Genomic DNA, 22,995 nt, shown 5'->3' with positions numbered 1-22,995 from the left:
TTTTGGTACCTTGCCACAAATTCTTCCCAATGCCAGTTTGAAAATCACAAATGCAAAATCACAACCACAAAACATCTCTACTGACAAATTAATAATTTAGAAGGGTATATATTTAATAGCCCCATCTCCCAGAATGAAGATAGGGCTGATGATGTAGGATCAGCTGGCACTTATGAATAACACTGCAGGCTGACTGCCTATTTTGTGTAGTTTGCCAATTAACTTGATGGCACCATGCAGCCAGGGCTAACTGTGCTGATGAATAGCTCTGTGTCTCAGCAAGGAACTCAAAATTGTGAAAGGTTAGAATCACTTTGTTAGTTTGCACCATTTAAAGTCCATCTACACCTTTTAAAGGAGACATGCAGTGTGGTTGGAGGAGGTGGTAGATTTCAGTGAATGTGACCTTATAGGATAAAGGCACCCTTCACGAGAGAAAGATTATTCCTTGTAGCATTCTGATTAAGAACCCTCTTTCCTACAGCTTGTCCTCCCTTCTCTGTGCCACCTTTAATCATACTCCTAGTCCTACTGCACTTGCATGGGTCCCATGGGGGAAAAGCTCATTTTTGCTGAAGCTTTGAGGTCAGAACATAACTACCCAGGACCTGCTATACTACTGCAGATAGATGTTAGCAATTTTAAAGAACTGTAGCAAGCTGCAAATACCAACATAGAGCCACAGTTAGTTGAAATGAATTAGCTCCTAAGCTAAAAGTAGATGTTGCACACGTTCAGCAGCATCAGTGAATGGGGTCAAAGGGAGTCTCTAAGCCAAAGACAGATTGGGATGAATGATTAAAAGAGGTTGTTAGGTGTAGCCCAAAATTTCAAAATAGGCAGACAGCTATCAAATTGTCTTGATCTGACCACTCTCCATACTCCTGCTATGGAACATTAATGCTCTCACATTCAGCTGCACCATATCAAGTACCATTTTGGATTGAAACTATGCCCACACCACCCAAATAAACATGCTTTTGATCTAAATGTTACATTCACTTCCTAACTTGTTTTTCAAAATGTAAATGTTGATTCGTTAATACATTTTGTTTTATGTATTTTCTTATCTATATTCAATTATGTTTTCATTTAGTTTCTGAATTAACCTTTCTGAGATCATTTTTTTTTGAGAATTACTCATGTTTACCTTGATAATGCAAACCTTGTGAAGCAAGTCAGTTTGATAATGGTAGCATCTTGTTAAATTTCGTATGCTCATACTTAATTTCCAGCCACAAAATTGGGTCCTGAGGCTTTCAGGTTTGATGGAGGTGTTGAAGCTATTGCAACAAGACAAAATGAAAAATATTACATTCTGCGGCCAGAAGTGATTGAAACACACATGTACATGTGGAGACTAACCCACGACCCCAAATATAGGGAGTGGGGTTGGGAAGCTGTTCAGGTATGTGTGTTTCTATCTACATTACTTTTTATACAACACGTTTTATTTTAATTAATTATGTTTAATTTTCAAGAAGTACAGTAATAGCACAATGGACAGATTATAGGAAAGCTTTATTTTTTGGCATTTATTTGTTCAGCAGAAATGGTATCTTACTTGCCCTGAAAGAATCACTATTTATTTAAATAATTATGGTATTCTCTCAAGACCAAGTGTATAAGGCTGTCTTTACACAGCAAATGGTTGAGTGTTGTGGAAGTGACCTCGGAATTCAGGTACATAGACCCCTGAAAGTAGTAACTCGGGTTGATAGGATGGTCAAGAAGCCATTTGATGTGCTTGCCTACATTGACAGAGTATTAAGTACAAAAAATGGGACATCATGTCAGAACTAAACTAGTGATTGGTAAGACCACACATAGTACTGTGTGCACTTCTGATCGTCCAGAAAATATATTTAGGAAGACATGGGCCAAAAGTAGGCAAATGGGACTAGCCCAGAAAATCAGCATGGTTACCAGAGACAAGTTGGCCTGAAGGGCCATGCTGTATCACTGCATTGCAGGTTTGATTGGTCCCATTGATGGAAGACACATTATTCCCCCTTTTATCCAGTGTTGTCCCTGATTTTAAATTGACAACTTTTCTGGTAACAGTGATGGGCTAGGTCCACATTCCACTTGATCTTTCAATGTCATTAAACTATGTACGATAATTTTGGCCTTTCACCACAATGGTGTGTTCTCAAATCACATCTTAAACATTAATCACTGATTCCCAAATGTTATTTCTTCCATATCTAATAAATATTTGAGCTATGATTTCAGTAGGTTCCTATGCCACATATTTCTTAAATCTTGGGCTGCTCTGTGTTTATGGTGTAATTCAACCACAGTTCCTGCCTTTCAAATATCATGTAGCATTGTTGAATTTATTTTAATGAGGCTATTGTTTCTCCTTCCTTAACATTGATTATTAATGCCTATTCCCAGCTTCGAATGTGATTCCCTTCAAACTTATTTCATTGCATGTCAGCAAACATAGGAAGGAAGAGAGATTAAGTCATGCCGTGAAGATAGAGAATTAAACAGAAGATTAAAAAGAAATTATAGGATTATAATCTCAGGATAACTCACTACACCACATTCTAGCAAGAATTTTATACTGTGGTAAGGAATTAGAGGAGCAAATATGTAAGGAAATAAGTGGAGGACTAACAGGGTTTAATATCATATAATTTGACTAATATTGACTGGGGCTAACACAATGCTAAGGGATGAGATAAGGCAGCTACATACGTACTTTTCATAATGTTTGTGACAAAGATACTTAGTCCTCTATTTGCCCCTGTGCTCCACAGTTTTAAATTTGTAATCAAACAATTTACATATGATTAAAGTGCACATTATAGATTTTATTTAAGGTTATTTATAAACATTTTGGTTTGACCATATAGAAATTTCAGCTTTTTTTTACACATAGAGTCCCCTCATTTCAGGGCACCATAATGTTTGGGACATTTTGGCTTCACAGGTGTTTGTGAGGACTCAGGTATCTTTAATTGCTTCATTGATGCACATATAAGAGAGCAAGGCTTGCTTCTAAGCTTTTGATCACTTTGGAGTCTGTCATTGCAATTTTTCAACATGAGGACCAGAGATGTGCCAATGAAAGTGAAAGAAGCCATTATGAGGCTGAAAAACAAGAATAAAACAGTAAGAGACATCACTCAATCCTTAGAATTATCAAAATCCAGTTTGGAACATCATGAAGAAAAAAAAAGCTCAATCATTGCAAAGGCACTGGTCTTCCAAGGAAGACTCCCACTACTGATAACTGAAGAATTCTCATCATCATGAAGAAAAAATCCTCAAATGTATGTCCAACAGATCAAAAACACTCTTCAGGAAGCAGGAGTGGATATGTCAATGACTGCTGTCCACAGAAAACTTCATAAAAAGAAATACAGAGGCTACACTGCAAGATGTAAACCATGGCAAAGGTGGTCTGCTTTTGGTCTTGGGCAATTGCTTTATGCCTCCACACTTTCCTCTTGCCATCATTCTGATACAGGTTAATCTTGGTCTTATCTGTCCACAAGACCTTTTCCAGAATTCTGCAGGCTCTTTTAAATACTTCTTGGAAAACTGTAATCTGGTCATCCTTTCTGTGGCTAACTAGTGGTTTGTATCAAAGAGTCCCCATTAGTATTGCCCAGCTCCCCTTACAGTAAGAGAAAGAGAAGGAACATCGAGTGTCAGTGTAGTTCCATCCAGTGCTCCTTCAGCCTCTGAAGCTGCACAGACCCTTGTTCTATTTGTTAGCAACCCGAACTCCACATCCAAACATCTGTTACAATCAGGAAGCCTTCACCTCCCAAAGCCCTTTGGGAGCTCCTCTTAACCTCAGCACTTGCTCGAATCCCGGTTCTGATATCTGGTTGACGTGAGCCGGTCTCCAGCAGCGCATAGCCTGTGTGAGTCCTTAGATGCAAGTCCCCAATAGCCTGAAGCCTGTGGGGTCTATGTGTAGAACCAAGGAAATGGGTGATAATTTAAGTTAATTCATCACATCTGAGGTAAGAAAAGGGAACAATGGTATCCTGGAGCATAGCAAAACTACAAAGGAGGAGGTATTGGAAGTCTTAAAAAGCATAAAGGTGGATAAATCCCCAGGGCTTGAACTTGTGTTTCGTAGGTGATTGCTGGTACTTTGGCAGACAATCTTATATCTTCATTAGCCACAGATGAAGTTCAGGAAGACTGGAGAATAGCTAATCTTCTGCCTTCAGTAAAGAAGGACACCATGATAAGCAAAGGTACAGCAGGCCAGTGAGCTCAACATTAATGGCGGGAAAGAAATTGGAAAGGATTCTAGGGTCAGTATTTGTTTGCCCTCAAACTGGCAAGACTGATAAGGAATAATCAGCATAACTTTATGAGTGGAAAATGATATCTCGCAATTTGATGGAATTGCTTGAGGAGTTGACCAAATGGATTGACAAGGAGAGATCAGTAGGTGTTGCCTTTATCAATATCCCATGTGGTGGACTAGTCCAGCAGGTTCAAGAAATGTGAAATCTAGGGTAATTAGCAAATTGGATACAAAATTGGCTTGGTGGTTGGAAGCAGAGGGTGGTATTGGAGAGTTATTTTTTCTGATTAAAAGCCTATGGCTAGTGATACGCTGCAGAGCTTAGTGTTGGGCCCTTTGTTATTTGTCACATAAATTAATGTATCAGAATGTTGGTGGTAATACATACATTTATACATACAAACATACCCAGCAAAACTCTGGGCTGTTCTGTTGAATAGAGAGATCTTGAAGAAGAGAAACACAGAAAATGCTGGCGAGAAAAAGCAAGGAGGTCATTGGAGGATAAAGGCAGGTGGCTATTCCCATGAGGAGGAGTTCCATTCCTGGTCAGCCGAGATGTTCTCTGTCTTCAGAAAATGTGTTTTTTCCTCCACTCCTATCAATGCAACCTTCACCGACATCTTCTCGATCTCCTCCAACATCTGCCCTAGTCCCAGACCCCTAACCCCCAACCGTAATCCTCACCTACCACCCTTCACATCCAACATACTATTCTCCACAATTTCTGCCACCTTCCACAGAATCCCACCACAGACTCATCTTCCCCATTGCTCTCACTTTCCATTGATATCATTTGCTCTGCCTTGTCCACTCATCCCTTCCCACTAATTGTCTCCTAGCACTTATCCCTGTGACTGCACTAAGTGCATCTACAGCTCCTCCCTCAACAACATTCAGAGCCCCAAGTGAGGCATAACTTCACTTTTGAATGTGTAAGGGTCATTTATTGCATCAGTTGCTCCCGGCATGGCCTTTTATACATGGGAGAGTCTGGGCACATATTGAGGGATTGCTTCACTGGGGACCATCACTCCGTCCACTGTACCACCAAGGATCTCCCAGAGGCCAGCCACTTTAATTCCATTGCTCATTCTCATACTTTCACATCTGTCCATGACCTATTTTTCCTCAAGATCTTCTATTGCTAAACTGGTGCCAGTGATCCAAATTTCTGGTTGAAGTCTGCTGTTCTAGGAAGGATCATGTGGTTTTGCAAACAGAGAGAAAAAACATGCCTTTCTTTCTTGGTGGGGGGGGGAGAGAGAGAGTCAGAGTCAGTTGCCTGCAGCAGTTGGTGTGGAAACTGTAAGTTTTGTAGAACTGCTGCAAGACCCCATTTTCAAGATGGGTTTTGAGTTCCGAGTTCAGCCTGTTTTAAATCTCTGTAGTCAATTACAGAGACTTTGGCTGGATATTGTGTTTCTTCTAAAATAGGGGAAAAAGAAGAACTCTTTGTGTTAACCTGGAAGAAGAGGGGTTTTTTTGAAAACCCACAAGGAGGCAAGTTTCTTCGGCAAGTGGCTGATTGAAGTGGCTGATTGAAGAATCAATTTGTGTATGTCCAACAAACAACAAATCTCTCCGTCTGAAACCAACAAAGAACTTCCTGAGCGGTAACAATTTAAAACAGCAGAGCCTGGTGAAGATCATAAATGTTAAATTCTGTGCACAGTATGGAAAATTGCCTGATACCGGTGATCTGGAGAAGTGAAAAGTGATTGAACAGTGAAACTTTCCTGAACACATACAAATTACATACACGTGCGCCTAGAATTAGAAGGGGGTTAAGTTAGGTTGTTAATAGTAATAAGTTAAATATTGATCTCATTATTATGTATGAAGAAAATTAAAAACATTTTTGTTCAAGTAACCATTGTCTTGGTGAATTTCTATTGCTACTAATTTTTGGAGTCCTCTGGGCTCATAATATTAGGAAGGACACCATTGAACAAGAGATGTGAAAAAAAAAGATTCACAAGGATGTGAAAGATTAGAGGGATTGAATAATATAGAGAGATTATGCAGGTCAGACTGGTTTCCCTGGAGAAAGAGATTCTAAGAGGTGTGAGAAACCTATATAAAATTCTGATATGCATAGATTGGATAGAAAATCATTGTTGTAAGGCTATCTAAAACTAGAGGGCATAGAGTAGGGATGAGAGGGAGAAGGTTTAAAGGAGATCTAAGGGATAGATATATAACAAAAAGAATCATTGGTATCTGGAATGAGCTGCCAGAGGTGCAGGAACAGTAACAATATTTAAAAAGCATCTACTGATATTTGAATGAGTAAGGCATTGTGGAACATGGTTAATGCAGGTAAGTGGGATTAGTATAGATAGGCATTCTGTAAATGTGCTGTGCTTAAGGGTCTGTTTATCTGACTATAAACCACTCTCAAGTGCTTTCAGCAGTTTTTTTTTAATTGATAGATTTTTATTCTCCATTATATAACCCTACATCCTAAATTGGAACTTAAATCCAAAAACAGCCATTACTAAATTCACAAATATGCACTCTAAGCTGTTTTAGATGATTCAACTTTATTTCCTGTGATACGATGACCAGAAAAGCAGAAAGAAAGTAATATACACAGCATTTTCTGGATTCTTCCCAAATTTAAAGGGATTAGTTTGTTCACTGAGCAGAGATGTTAGCAACAACATGCATGAATGTATGTTGTTTTGTAGATATAGCACATCATGTCAGGTCAGAGATATTATGTTAATTTAAAAGTACTTTTTTTTAACCCTCACATTTTTAATTTCTTTTTTTTTCTTAAAATTTTGATATGTGAATTAGTACTTGAGTCCCCATTTGGCCTCTTGTCAGTCTGAGTTCCTGCATTTCAGGTTAATTGTCTTCATTACTGCCTATCATTTGCTTAATGATACAAAAATGTGAAGTATTAACCAACGATAATTGAACAAAATGGCCAATTTTTCAATTGATTAAATTAATTGACAAATCACGTCACTTGCTGTCATATTTACGAAGAAGTCAATTACACCAAAATAGAATCAGTTAAAAGTGGTATGGGATTACATTTAAGGTGGACAATTTATCTTGTTGAAAGTTCATTTTGAGAAATAGTGGGCACTATTTTCTGTACATGCATTTTAATAGATTGTGTGGAATGACCCTAATTTACCAAGGTGCTTTCTCAGAAAGTTAAATTTGTGATTTGTAAAATCTGTAGTTGGCAGAGAACATATCATCCATCAAATATGATTCTGTTCTATCTCTACTACTCAAGCTAAAAGGCTTTATATCTTAACACTCTTTTTTTTCATTTAATCACCAATTTTTGATTTTTCAGAGGGAGACAATTACATCAGGCATCTTTTTTTATTATTTTATTTTAATTTTCATGGAATCATAAAATTCAAACAAACCATATTTTTTAACATGCATGTAAAATTATCTGCATTTATCCCTTCCTCCCACCTCCCCCCACCTTCATACAACTGAAATACAGTCAATTAAATTGCATTGATGCAACTAAATTAAATTAAAAAGAAAGTTAAAAAAAAAACCTCAAAACAAAATTGAAAGAAATGCATCACCTGTATTATATCTCACTTCTTGGATCACATTCATTTCCATGCTGGGACGGATTGCTACAGTATTTTGGAAGGGGGGGATCTGTCTGACAATATATTTCAAGTAAAGTTGCCACACATTAACGAATGTGTAATGTTTCTTCCTTAGATTGTATGTGATTTTCTCCAAGGGAATGTAGTTCTGCATTTCCACATTCTATCGTGTGGTATTTAATTGGGAGTCGGACTTCCATGAAACCTCTATACACTTCCTGGCTACTGCCAAGGCGATCTTCACAAATGAAATTTGGTATTTGGACATTCTAAAACTCACATCCCCAGTGTCTCTAAGAAGGTACACTTCTAGATCCTATGGAAAATCCACTTTTGTAATTTATTTTTTAGAATGTTCCCCAGGTCTTCCCAGAAAGATCTTACCTTTGTACGTAGCCTGGGGAAATGGACAAAAATTCCAACCTCCACACCACACCTAAAGCACATTTCTGAAATTTCTGGCTTTGATTTATTTACATAATTTTGTGGTGTGAGGTACATCTGGTCCAAGAAATTGTACTGCACCAACCTGTATCTGGCATTGATGAGTCCAGTCACACTATCCAGACACAGGTCTTGCCACCACTCTTCATTGATTGTTGTGCCCAAGTCCGACTCCCATCTCTCCCTTGACCTGTGTAAGCCTGGCTGCAGACCCTCACTTTGGAATACGTAATACATCTTAGAGATAAATTTACACACATTCCCCTGTCGAATTAGAATCTTCACGTTACCACATCTAGGTAGGATCATAGTTGGTCCCAATTTTTCCCTTAAGAAAGATCTTATTTGGAGATAGTAGAAGAATGTTCTATTAGACAAATTGTATTTGTTGCTCAACCGTTCAAATGACATAAACTATCTTCGCTTGTAACAATCCTCAATACACCTGATCCCCTTCTGGCACTAGGTGTCCAGGATTTTATTACCCAGAGTCAAGAATATTAAGTTGTTCTGGGTCAAAGGAATTTTTGGAGATAACTCCACCTTCAATCCAATACATTGATTTATTCTTTGCCACATCTGAAGTATATGCTTTAATATGGGGTTATCCATTTTCTTTTAAATTAATTTGGTGTGCAATTTGCATATAAACTCTCCTGCTATCTTTTCACCTACCGCATGTAGTCCAATTTGTGCACAGGATGGGGGGGGGGGGGGCTCCCTCAAAGAGTGAGGCAATAAACCTTGCCTGGACTGTCCAGTATTATTTTTTGAAATCAGGTAATTTTAAACCCACCAACCCCCCCCCCCTGCCAAATTATAGTCCCACATCAACTCTTCCATGGAGATTCTAGCCACTTTACCGTTCCTCAGGAACCTCCTGACACATTCTTGAGCATCTTTAAAAATCCCCATAGCATCGAAATGGGTAATGATTGAAAAAGATACTGATACCTTGGCACCACCTTCATTCTGACATCAAGCATCTTTTCACAAAATATGAGTGTATCCAATTCACAAAATTACCTTCATATTCCGTGTATTTTTTTTAGTCATTGAATTGGTCGAAGTTTTACAATTATTTTAAAAATAAATAGATGGTGCATATCCCAACAAGTCCATGGCAGATTTTCATTGTTATCGAAGCCTTGTCCCACAATTCTTCATTTTTCTCCATCAACATATCATTCAAATCCATTCTTCATTTGTAAAAAGGTAAAGGTTCCATTATTGTCACGTAAAACTATATTTAGAATGTAACATACATGAAATTATTTAACTTTTGTCTACTTATAAGGCAGAGAGTCACCATTTTGACCAGCACTTATAAATATATCTATACTAATAATTTCCAATTTCATTCAGTTGAATCATATTGTTAAAAACTGATATTATACAGGCAACACATTTTGTGTAAGGAATACATTTAAATGATAAATGTGGATAATTATGAGTTTCCAACATGTTAATGTTGAGAAGAACTATAACTGATGGGTAATTTGGTGGTTAAACTGAATTTCTTTTTGTCAAAACAGACATTAAATATTTCTTATTCCCAATTAGGCTATTGAGAAGAATTGCAGAGTAGATGCAGGATATTCTGGAATAAGAGATGTCTATTCCAGTCAACTAAGTCATGATGATGTTCAACAGAGTTTCTTTCTGGCAGAAACGTTAAAGTAAGTAAAGAAGTGGGAGAGAAAAAAATACTAATTGGGTGCCTTCACATTACCTGTGGTTAATATTTGCAGCACTGACAACTGGAAATAACTGGGAAGACCTGAAAGGAGAGCACACAACTTTTATTAGTGAGTATGTTGTACTGAGAACTAGTTTCCAATCCTGAGTGGATGTCTGAAGCACATTTTAATTGCATTGGAAAATTATGGAAACAATAAAATTCTGGTGGAAGTTCTAGAGTTTTTCATTTTATATAATTATTTTAACCTATATCTCTGGCTACAAAGCGGTAAAACATCTTTTGCATTTTATGATGTAGTTTATTCACAAGTGGACGATTAAAATTGCTTATATATGCATTGTGGGTATTTTTTTCCTTTATATCTCACAAAACATTTAGATAGCCACTTATGTGTCTTCATTTTCATTGAAATGACAGACTTTATATGACTGAATGGGAGTAATCTGGAGGAGTTTGGTATTTTCAAAGTATTTACATTCACTCTAGTTCCCATTCTTGTTTCTACTTTACATGTTAGTTTTGCTGTAACAGGAAGCACAGACATATACTTGTGTGTCACTCTGTGTGACAGCTTTTGTAAAAAATGAGTGGGAAACCTTTACAGTTTGAACACATAAAACTGAATTTTTTTTCCAAAAATTGATTTTTTTTTTGCAAAATATTTTATTCATAAAATGCATAATAATATATTCCAGAAACATCATTATTTTCATAGATTTTACTGAAAAATTCAATACATTAATAATCAGGCAATTGAGGATTGGACAGTTTGTTTACCAATGATTTGATTGGTAAGTGAGTGGCCTTCAAAGGTGGAATTTTGGGACTACAGAGTTTCAATGTTCCTGTCAGAATTAAATGCAAGACTAACAGGTGCAGGGAACCTTGCTTTTCAAGAAGTATTGAGGCCCTAGATAAGGTGTAGGGCAGGTATAGGCAGCAGGGAATAAATGAGGTACTTGAGGAGAACATGAAATGCAAGAAAACACAAGAAAATCAGAAGGGCTAAAAGGTATGAAATTAATCTTGCAGACAAGGTGAAGTAAAATCCAAAAGGCTTCTATGAATATATTAAAAGCAAAAGGATAGCAAGAGACAAAGTTAGTTCTATTGAAGACCAGAGTAGCCATATAAGCATGAAGCCAAAAGAGATGATGGAGACCATAAATGATTTTTTAAAATGTAATTTAACTCAGGAGAAGGACACAGAGTCTAGAAAAGTAAGACCATACAACAGTGAGGTTAACAGCCCTATACAGATTACTGAGTAGGGGATGCTTGCGGTCTTGAGGCTAATAAAGGTGGATACATTTCCATTGGCTGACGATATTACTTCGGAGCTGAGGGGAGCGAGTACAGAAATTGCAGGAGGTGCAGCAGTGTTTTTTTTTAATCCTTAGCCATAGAAGAGGTACCAAAGGATTGGAAGAAAGCTAATGCTGTTGATTGTTTAAAGCACTCAGAATAATGCAGGTTATTAGACAAATTGTATTTGTCTGCCAGTGAGCCTCACATTAGAAGTGGGTAAGTTATTGGAAGGTATGTTAAGTGATTGGATATACACGTTCTTGGATAAAAAAAGAACTGATTGGGGACAGACAGCATGGTTTTAGTGCATAGTAAGTCATGTCTAACCAATCTTAAGAGTTTTTCGAGGAGGTTATCAGGAAAGTTAATGAAGGAAGGGCAGAGGATGTTGACTACAAGGACATTGACAAGTTTTTGCATGGAAGGATGGTCAAGAAGACTAAGTCATGAAGTATTCAAAGTAAGGAGGAGTCACGTGATGGAGTAGTGGCCGGACGGTGAACTCCAGCCCTCTCCAGAAAAGTCGGGAAAAACAAGAGAAAATACAAAGGCACAGAAATACAAGTTAAAGAAAAGTGAGTATAAAGGTGGAAAGAAGATGGAGACAAAAGGAGAAAAATCAAAATCAACGGAAAGAAGAGAGGAAGAGAAGACAACAGAGGAAAAAGGTGAAGGCCTTACCTGTCCGAAGAGGCCCGCTGTGGAGAGAAGACCCCACTACCTCAGGTCGGTAGAAAGAGAACTACAACAATGGCTCACAGAGCCGAGTAAAAGTGCGCAACCGCGCATGCGCGACTCCTCGCGCATGCGCGATGCGCATGAAAAAAAACTCACCGACGGGAGGGGGGACCAGCTGGGGAGTCGATCTCCACAGCCGGCAACGACAGCTGCAGAACACCTGCAGCAAGAAGAGACCACAGAAGACAATGGAAACAAGAAAGAAGAGGAGGAAAGGGCAGCAAAGAAACAACAGACGGTCAACCTAGAGGAAGAAGAAGAGGAAGAGGAAGAGTACAGGGAAATAGAAGAAGAAAAGAAAGGCAAGGTAAAGGAGGTACTTGCTCTTGTTAGAGGATACATGGAGTCATTTAAAGAATGGCAAACACAGGAATTCAATGATTTAAGAAGAAGAATAAACAACACAGAAAAGAAAATAAATAAAATGGATATGACCTTAACAGAAATGGGGAAAAAAATGGACAAGATGGAAGAACGGGCAATAGCAGCAGAAATGGAGGTAGAAGACTTAAAAAAGAAATTGGAGGAATCTAATAAAAAAACTAAAGAGACACAAGAATTACTAGCCCAAAAAATAGATATAATGGAAAATTATAACAGAAGAAATAACATAAAGATAGTGGGCCTTAAGGAAGATGTAGAAGGCAAGAATATGAGGGAGTTTATAAAAGAATGGATCCCTAAGGCCCTAGGATGTCCAGAACTACAGCAAGAAATGGAAATAGAAAGGGCACATAGAGCATTGGCCCCTAAACCACAACCACAACAAAAACCAAGATCTATTGTAGTAAAATTCCTAAGATATACTACAAGAGAAAAGGTACTGGAGAAGACAATGGAAAAAGTAAGAGAGGGCAACAAACCACTGGAGTATAAAGGGCAAAAAATCTTCATTTATCCAGATATAAGCTTTGAACTCCTAAAGAAGAGAAAAGAGTTCAATGCAGCAAAAGCGATTTTATGGAAGAAAGGATATAAATTTACACTGAAGCATCCTGCGGTATTGAAAATATTTATTCCAGGACAACAAAACAGACTATTCTCGGATCCAGAAGAAGCACGAAAATTTGCAGAACAATTACAAAAATAGACTGAGGGATGAAGACGGGTAATGAGATCAAAAATTATCACGATTGATATGTATGTGGGTAAAGACAAAAATAGACTGAGGGATGAAGACGGGTAAGGAGGGTAAAAATGACCACGATTGATATGTATGCGGGTAAAGAGGTATAAGAGTGAATAGAGACAATGGGCATATGTGAAAGTATCTGTAATTAGAGGAAAACATAGAGAGTATAGACAAGAATTAATAAGGGAAGGTAATGGAATAGAGAGAATAAGGAGGGAACTAAAAGAGTGACCTTTGTGACATATAAAAAGCGAAATCTTTTCTGGGGGGGGCTGGGTGGGGGAAAAGAGCGGTCACTGCAAAATCAGTTGACGCTTGCGAGTGGATTCGCAAATCCAAATGGAGAGGGGAGATGTGGTTGTCCGACAAGGGATAAAGGGCAACTCAGGAGGGGAAGGGGAGATTGGGGATAAAGAAGATAGAAATAGGAGAATAAGGAAAATGTTGGATGTTGTAGGAATGTTGTCTGGTAAAGAGTTGAAAATAAGAAAACAGAAATGGAAAAGGAGGAAAGGTAATGATGGAAAAACAGAAAGAGAAGATAAACAAAATATAAAATGGCTACGCTGAACTATATGACTCTAAATATTAATGGAATACATAACCAAATTAAAAGGAAGAAACTACTAAATTTACTGAAAAAGGAAAAAATAGATATAGCATTTGTCCAATAAACACACTTAACTGAATTGGAGCACAAGAAATTAAAGAGAGATTGGGTAGGACATGTAACAGCAGCATCGTATAATTCAAAAGCAAGAGGAGTGGCTATATTAATTAGCAAAAATGTGCCATTTAAAATAGAAGAGGAAATAATAGATCCAGCAGGGAGATATGTTATGATAAAATGTCAGATATATTCAGAGCTTTGGAATCTACTTAATATATATTCACCTAACGAAGAAGATCAAAAGTTTATGCAAGATATCTTTTTGAAGGTAGCTAATACGCAAGGGAACATACTAATAGGAGGGGATTTCAATCTGAATTTGGATCCAAATATGGATAAAACGGGGAAAAAAATTAACAGGAAGAACAAAGTAACCAAATTTATAATTAAATCAATGCAAGAAATGAAACTTGTGGACATATGGAGGAAACAAAACCCAAAAGAAAAGGAATACTCATACTACTCGACTAGACATAAAACATACTCAAGGATAGACCTATTCCTGTTATCAGCCCACATACAAGGGAGAGTTAGGAAAACGGAATATAAAGCTAGACTATTATCGGACCACTCACCCCTGTTATTGGCAATAGAGCTAGAAGACATCCCTCCAAGAATGTATAGATGGAGATTAAACCCCATGCTACTTAAAAGACAGGATTTTAGAGAATTTATTGAAAAACAATTAAAAATGTACTTTGAAGTAAATACGGAATCAGTGGAAGATAAGTTTATACTATGGGACGCAATGAAAGCATTCATTAGAGGGCAAATAATAAGTTATGCAACCAAGATGAAGAAGGACTATAATCAGGAAACAGAGCAGTTGGAAAGGGAAATAATAAACATAGAAAAAAAATTAGCAATAAAGGAAGATACAACCAAAAGAAGAGAATTGGCGGATAAAAAAATAAAATATGAAACATTACAAACATATAAGGTGGAGAAGAATATAATGAAGACAAAACAGAAATATTATGAACTAGGGGAAAAAACACACAAAATCCTAGCATGGCAGCTTAAGACAGAGCAAACTAAGAAAATGGTATTGGCAACAAGGAAAAAAGACAAACAAATTACATATAATCCAAAAGAAATTAAGGAAAACTTCAGAGAATTCTATGAACAATTATACCGAACCGAAAACGAAGGGAAAGAAGGGAAAATAGATGAATTTTTGACTAAAATTGAACTACCAAAACTACAAATAGAGGAACAAAATAAATTAACAGAACCATTTGGAACAGTAGAAATACAAGAGATAATAAAAAATTTACCAAATAATAAGACACCAGGAGAGGATGGACTCCCAATAGAATTCTACAAAACATTTAAAGACCTAATAATACCGCCCCTCCTGGATGTAATCAACCAGATTGATGAGACACAAAACTTACCAGATTCATGTAAAACAGCAATAATTACAGTGATACTAAAACAAGGGAAAGATCCAATCTCACCAGCGTCATATAGACCAATATCTCTGCTAAACACAGATTATAAGATAATAGCTAAACTATTAGCGAACAGATTAGCAGAACAGGTACCGAAAATGGTAAATTTAGACCAAACTGGATTTATCAAAAAAAGACGCACAACAGACAATATTTGTAAATTTATTAACTTAATTCATGCAGTAGAAGGAAATAAAGCACCGGCAGTAGCAGTTGCTTTAGACGCAGAGAAGGCCTTCGACAGAGTAGAATGGAATTACTTGTTCAAAGTATTGCAAAAATTCAGTTTACCGGAGAAGTATATTAATTGGATTAAAGCATTATATAAGGGACCGTTAGCGAAAGTGACAGTAAATGGACATGTATCAAAGCAATTTAACTTAAGCAGGTCAACGCGGCAGGGATGCCCACTATCACCATTATTGTTTGCGCTAGCTATAGAACCACTAGCAGAATCGATAAGAAGAGATAATAATATAAAAGGAATAAAAATAAAAGACAGGGAATATAAAATCAGTCTGTTTGCAGATGATGTGATAGTGTACTTAACAGAACCAGAACTATCAATAAAAGAACTATATAAGAAATTGAAGGAATATGGAGAAGTGTCGGGATACAAGATAAACGTAAATAAAAGTGAAGCAATGCCTATGAATAACGCGGATTTCTCAAAATTTAAGGAGGAATCCCCATTCAGATGGCAAACGCAGGCAATAAGATACCTAGGTGTGCAAATAAACAAAAATCTAGGCCAATTATATAAACTCAATTACAATCCACTAATGAAAAAATTACAGGACGATTTAGAGCATTGGAAAGAGCTACCACTAACACTGATAGGAAGGATAAACTGTATTAAAATGAACATTTTTCCAAGGATACTATACTTATTTCAGGCATTGCCAATACAACTGACAGAAAAATTCTTCAAAGAGTTAAAGAAAATAATAAGGAGATTTTTATGGAGAGGGGGGAAACCGAGGATAGCACTAGACAAATTAACAGAATGGTATAAACAAGGAGGCTTACAACTGCCAAACTTCAAAAATTATTATAGAGCCGCACAATTAAGGTACCTATCAGATTTTTATCAAACAAGGGAAAAACCAGACTGGACGAGACTAGAATTAGATAAAATAGGGGAAAAGATACCTGAACACATATTATATAAATGGGACGAAAAATTGGTACAACATAGAACTTCTCCAGTATTACACCATCTCCTCAATATATGGAAGAAGATTCATGTAGAAAGAAATAAAATAAATTACCAAATACCAAAACTAATATTGACGCAAAATAAGCTACTCCCTTTTACAATAGACAACCTTGCCTTTAGAAAATGGGAAAAAAAAGGGATTAAAAGAATAGAAAATTGTTTTTCAGGAAGTAGATTCTTATCCTTTGAACAAATGAGAGATAAGTACAATATAACGGGAGATACAGCGCTGGCATATTACCAACTGAGATCCTACTTGAAAGATAAATTAGGAAGCAACTTGAGTTTACCAGAGGGAAGTAACCTTGAATATGTGATTACAGATACAATGTTAATCAAAAGATTTATAAAAAATATGTATATTAAACTGCAAGAAAAGGAAAATGAGGAAACAAATGGTAAAACTAAACAAAAATGGGAACAAGATTTAAATATAAAGATAAAAAAGGAAACATGGGAGAAGTTATGCTCTGGAACGATGAGAAATACAATAAATACGAGGCTGCGTATGATACAATATAATTGGTTACACAGACTATACATTACACCGCAAAAGTTAAATAAATGGGACCCAACAGTATCTGATAGATGTTTTCGATGTAAAAAAGAAAGGGGAACAACAATTCATGCAATCTGGACATGTGAGAGAGTAGAAAAATTTTGGGATGATCTCAATCAGATATTAAATAAAATAACAGAAAACAATATTCCAAAGAATCCAGAGATCTTTCTCCTAAGTAACATAAAAAATAAAGAATTTGGAATTGACTTGGAGGATGCACAAAAAAGATTTGTTAAGATAGCCCTAGCCGTAGCAAAAAAATGTATTATGTCAACCTGGAAATTGGAAGATAATTTGAAAATACAACAATGGTATATAGAAATGAATAAATGTATTCCATTAGAAAAAATAACATATAGTTTAAGAAATAATATTGAAATATTCGAACAAGTATGGGAGCCTTACATTAAATACAATAGCGAAAACCTACCGGGAACAAACATTACCTAAGTTGATGGAAGGAGAAGAAAAGAAAAGAATGGACTCAGTAGAATTTCTGGTGTATTTTTGTTGAATGACAACATTGTCTAACTGAATTAATGCAACCTAGATTGTATAACTAAAATGGATGAGAGGGGGGGGATGGGGGGGTGGCTTGGGAGGAGGGAGGGGGGAGGGAGAAAAAGTCACTGTAAATGTGTGGAAAAGAAAAAGTGTATATCATGGCTATTGTGATTTATGGTGTGAAAAATAAAAAATTTAAAAAATAAAAAAAAAGTATTCAAAGTAAGGTTAGTCATTTGCTTTGTGGGAGAAACTACAAAGTGGTCAGAGATGATTACCAATCTGACTAGAGGCCTGTGATTAGTGCTGTACCTCAGGGATATGTCATCTATATTAACAATTTGGTAGTAATGTGATGAATTGGATCCGTAAATTTGCACTAAGATCGGGGTGTAGTGGACAGCGATTAAGGATTTCAAAGTTTGCATTGGGATCTGGACGAGTTGGAAAAATGGGCTGCAGAATGGCAATTAAAATTTAATTTGAAAAAGTGAGAGTGTTGCACTGTAAATGTTAGAGCTCTGTGGAGTGCAGAGGAACAGAGGCATCTGGGACTACACATACATAATTAATTGAAAGTGGTAACACAGGTTGGATAGGAGAGCTTTTGGCACATTGGCCTTTATTAATCAAAGTATTGAGTACAGGAGTTGGAATAAAATGTTCTTGTTGTATAAGACATTGGTGAGGCCAAATTTGGAACATTGGGTGCAGTTATGGTCACCTCCCCACAGGAAAGATATCAATAAAATTGAAAGAGTGGAAAGCAAATTTATAAGGATGTTGCAAGGACTTGAGGAGTTGAGTTACTGGGAAAGGTTCAATAAAGAAAAATAAATATTCAATAATAATGTGGCAAGAAAGAGTCCATAAATTAGTCTCTGATTGAGTTTGTTGACGGGGAGTCTGATGATAGAGGAATGCAACAGTTCCTGAACCTAGTAATACAAGCCTGTGGCACCTCTTTTTTTTTTCCTGATGGCCACAGCAAGAACAGATCATATACTGGGTAATGTGGATTCTTGATGATTGCTGCTGTTCTCTGGCAGCAGCATTCCATGTAGATTTTCTCAATGGTACAGAGAGTTTTGCCTGCAATGTGCTGGGGTATGTCCATTACCTTTTGCAGGGCTTTTCCCTTGTAGGTATAGATAAAGTAGATAAGTGGCAGTATATTTTTTCCACTGACGCTGGGTGAGACTAGAACAAGAGACAATTTTTAAGGGTGAAAGGTAAAATGCTGAAGAAGAACATTAGAGAGAGCAATTTCACTCAGAAGGTGGTGAGAATGTGGAATGAGTTGCCAACAAAAGATGTGGATGATGGTTCAATTTCAAGTTTTACAAGAAATTTGGATAGGTGTTTGGAGGGCTATGGCATGGCAAGAGGTTGATGGGACTGGGCAAAAATATAGTTCTGCATGGACTCAATGGGCTGAAGGGTGTGTATCTATGTTGTGGTGTTCTATGGTTCCCTAATTTTGCCAACCTTACCATTCATTCTAATGTGAAGATGCTGTCCCTGAACTCTCACTATTTCCTTTTAAAAGCTGCACATTTGTTGGACATTCTTTACCTGCAAACCCTCTCTCAAACAAACTTGCAAGTTCCAATCTAACACCATCAATATAGCCTTGCATCAATTTAGAACTTTAATTTGTTCACAACTACTTTCAAATAATGAGGTTATGTCCACTGGTCCCAAAATGCTCCCCTACTGACACCTCAGTTACTTGCAACTGCCTGGTTTCCCAAGAGGAGGTCTCATACAGCATCCTTTCCATTTAGCCAACTGCAAATGGTAGAAAAGTTTGCTGGATAAGTTAATAAGTTGTGCCCTGACCAAGCCCTTTGCAATGTGAGAATTCCAGCTAATTTAAAGGAAGATGAAATTGCCGAATATAGTGATGTTATTATTCCAACAGCTGTCTTTTAATTCCCTTTGACAATTGGGGGAGCTTCCAATGCAACCCCGGTGAAGTGATCCTCCACTTGAGTGTATATTGATGTTGTTTTTTTATTGGGCCAAAATCCTGAAACTCTTCCCTAACAGCATTCTCTATACATTAACTCTAGTTTTCAAATATGCAATTTGTTACCTTCTTTGAAAGGGCACAAGGGGTTGGTAGTAAATTCTATCCTCATTTCATATACCACTACTAAGAATCACTAAAAGTTTCCATATTCATAGAGTTCAGTGTACTTGCAGAAGAGGTGGATACTTGGATCAGCAACTTACAGATATCTGAATTTGGGATTTCTGCTATCTTATGCACATGTTAAAGATGATAAGACCTGATATTCTCATATTTATTACTTTTTACAATCAAGTACTACTTGTAAAAAATAAAAGAAAACTATTTACAAGCATGGTTTTCTTCCTTTAGCACTAAAGGATTTGTAAACTACATTGTCACCAACAGATTTCACAGCTCCCCATTTGAAGTCAAATAAGCCACTAATATGTTCTTAGGTAATGACTATTAAAGACTTCGGTGCCACAAGTTTCTTAAATTGATAGATCCTGATTTGCCATTAATCAGTTACATTTCAAGAATAGTAAGTCTATGTTAAAACTCTTGTCCATGAAACAGTGCTGTTAATAGATGTGGAAGAATCTAAGACTGTACTTGACAGTAATATTCTGCATAAAATTGGTGCTTTCTCATATACGGTTTCATCCTTATTAATCTAAATCCTTATTACTTGTCATCAGATACCTTTACTTGATGTTCTCCGATGATGACGTTCTTTCACTGGACCACTGGATATTCAACTCTGAAGCTCATCCATTACCAATCATACGCAAAAATGACCAAATTCAGTAAATCAATGCAAATATTTTGGACCATTCAGATATCCATCATTTTAATCCAAATATGCGTGCTGTAAAACAAAGCAAAATACATTGTAATATGCAACATGCATGCTGCCATATAATTAATACAAGACTGCAGGAGACTGCAACAATTCTCGCCTCCTCTGTGAGGAGATGTCTGCTTGGATTTGCAATTTTGCCATGTTGCAAAAAAGCCATAATTAATTTAATATCCAGAGATTTATTCATAAATAATTATCTTCTTTTGCTTTTGTTCCTTAGCCACACATTTATAAAATTAAAAATAAGAAACTTTCTCATTGAATCATTTACATTTTTGATTTAATTGACTGTTATAAATTGAGATCTTGGTATAAATGCTATGTTTTATTTTTCTCTATTTTGTACAGTGAAAATAAAAAATCACTGTGTTGGATAAACAATGTTTTTATTTCAGGTAATTTGAGATCTGAAGATAGGGAAATCAAAAATACTGTAAGGAGGTGATATTGTGAATTATTGAACTTCCAAACTGATGGCGTGGAACGGACCCAAAGGACAAACATTGCACTTGACAGTTCTTCTAAAATATGCCAGATAATCAAATGAGGGAATTGGTTTCTGCTCTTCTGTATTTTGATTTATTTTTAGACATCTTTTTGTGTCTTTCTTCTGCAAATTAAAACATTCCCTTTATATGAGCCTCTAATGTTGTAAATTGTTTGAGTGTCTACTTCAAAAAAATTTAAAAAATATTTTTATGTATGTTTTCTAAAGCAACAATATAAAATGTATGGTGATAGATATCTAAAGATTTGTTATTTTAATTAATGTACTATTCTCAACCTTTGTGGGCAGGGTGTTTAAAATGTTTACTTCTTCTCACATTTAGATATGCAGGTAAATGACAACAATGAAAATATGTTTGGTTGGCAGGGATTCAAGAATATTACACACCTTGAAACTTTGAAAAACTCAGTTAAAATTCTCTGGTGGTTGTTGTTGGCACTGCGTATGTGTGCGTGGTTTGAAAATGTTTGATACCATTTTATACACATTCTGTTATCACAATTCTCTGACAATTTGTACATTCCTTCCTTGACACCTTCGATTAAAAAAAAAGTAAATTAAAAGAAAAAACATTTGTTTTGTGCATATTGTGACAAAATAATGCATTTCACAATGATGGATAGATACAAAGTTACAATAGTTAATATTAAGGGAGATATGAAAAAGAAATTATACTATTGGGCTTGTACTTAGTTACTGGATTTCAATGGATGGGGTAGGTGGCTAAAAATAGTTGGGGAAGAGGAGATAAACAAATGCAAAAAACAATTTACAGAAAATCTGAATGGGAAAAGGAGTTGCAATTCTGGAGAAGATAGACAGAGGTTAGTGCATAGAATGGATTAAGTACAAAGCTGACAATAATATGGAGATGTAGAGTCTTATCACATGGAAACATGCTCTTCAGTCCATCCTGTCTATGGTGACCAAGTTGTTTACCTACTGTTGTTCCATTTGCCTTCATAAAAAAACTTCCCTACTCACAAATACTTTGATATCTAGCCAAATGGTGTCCCTCAAAATATCTTTTTAAACCCCTGTTTTTTTTTTAAATTTTAATGTAAAGACAAGATTACAATTAATTTCAAGATAACTTAATTCAAAAATTCCCTGTTATTTGTCTCTTCTTATTAACCCACTCTATTGACAGAATGGAGACCCTGCTCTGCAGACAGATTCCCCGGCTTAATGAACTGTAGAAATTTTGTTCACCACAAGTAGATTCCATGAGGAATCAAACAGCTCAGTTGAAAAATTATTGTATATAAGGAAGCTTGGGACATGTTTGTTTGAACAACTTTGCATTTTGGATTATATCTGCTAGTGTATGCTCAGAGAAGATAAAAGAGAGCTGTAAATCAGATTGCAAACCTTAATATTTTCCATCAGCCTATAAATGTGCCTTTCACTGTCATTGAGAGAAGAAACTTGTGTGACAGAGTATGTAGATATGTTTTTGGGAGATAAATTTAGAAAGATTTGTTAGAGTAGACAGATCTGGAGCTCTGCCCCATGCTAGACATATTGGCTTCACAGCTTTTGCAAGAGCTTTGAAGTGTGCTCAAGAGACTTCACTAATGGATTGTTGTTTACAAAAGGCAACAGATCAAAGATCTTGTTGGAGCTGCAGATTGTTTGGAAGAGAACTTGTTGTTCTAAGAGGGTCATGTGGTTTTGCAAGCAGAGTGAGTCAAACAGGCTTTCTCTCAGAGAGAGAGAGACACACACACACAGATTACTTCTATAGTGTTACAGCTAGCAGAAGCAGCTGAACAGGACAAGCTGGAAAGCTTGTGGAAAGTTCCATTTGGAAGACGGCCTGGTCATGCAAGAGGAGAGGACTGAATGTCTAATGTTTCACTTGGAATAAGAAAAACAAAAAGGCACTCTACAGTGACCTGAAAGAAAGAGGTTATCATCTGGAGAACCCTGAAGGGGCAAGTTTTGTCAGTAAGACACTGGAGTGGCTGATGGGAGTACATCAGTTGTGGATG

The 22,995-nt window shown here is 36.5% G+C and overlaps 1 protein-coding gene across 4 annotated transcripts in view; it reads left to right on the top strand.

The window, feature by feature from the left end:
- man1a1 (mannosidase, alpha, class 1A, member 1) overlaps nt 1–21,571 on the top strand; it is a 541,635-nt gene extending 520,064 nt beyond the window's left edge. For 3 of the 4 annotated variants that reach the window (XM_069886856.1, XM_069886854.1, XM_069886855.1), the window contains 3 exons: nt 1,236–1,408; nt 9,889–10,004; nt 20,330–21,571. In XM_069886856.1, the coding sequence (XP_069742957.1) occupies nt 1,236–1,408; nt 9,889–10,004; nt 20,330–20,441 (401 nt within the window). In that variant the 3' untranslated portion in view covers nt 20,442–21,571. The remainder of the gene's footprint in view (nt 1–1,235; nt 1,409–9,888; nt 10,005–20,329) is intronic. The other variant, XM_069886857.1, reaches the window with a different exon arrangement.
- Nucleotides 21,572–22,995: the final 1,424 nt, after the last annotated feature.

This window comes from Narcine bancroftii, chromosome 6 (genome assembly GCF_036971445.1).
Source record: "Narcine bancroftii isolate sNarBan1 chromosome 6, sNarBan1.hap1, whole genome shotgun sequence".
NCBI lineage: Eukaryota > Metazoa > Chordata > Chondrichthyes > Torpediniformes > Narcinidae > Narcine > Narcine bancroftii.
Note: the sequence above shows the minus strand (reverse complement) of the source record. Positions and strands in the feature narration are given on the sequence as shown.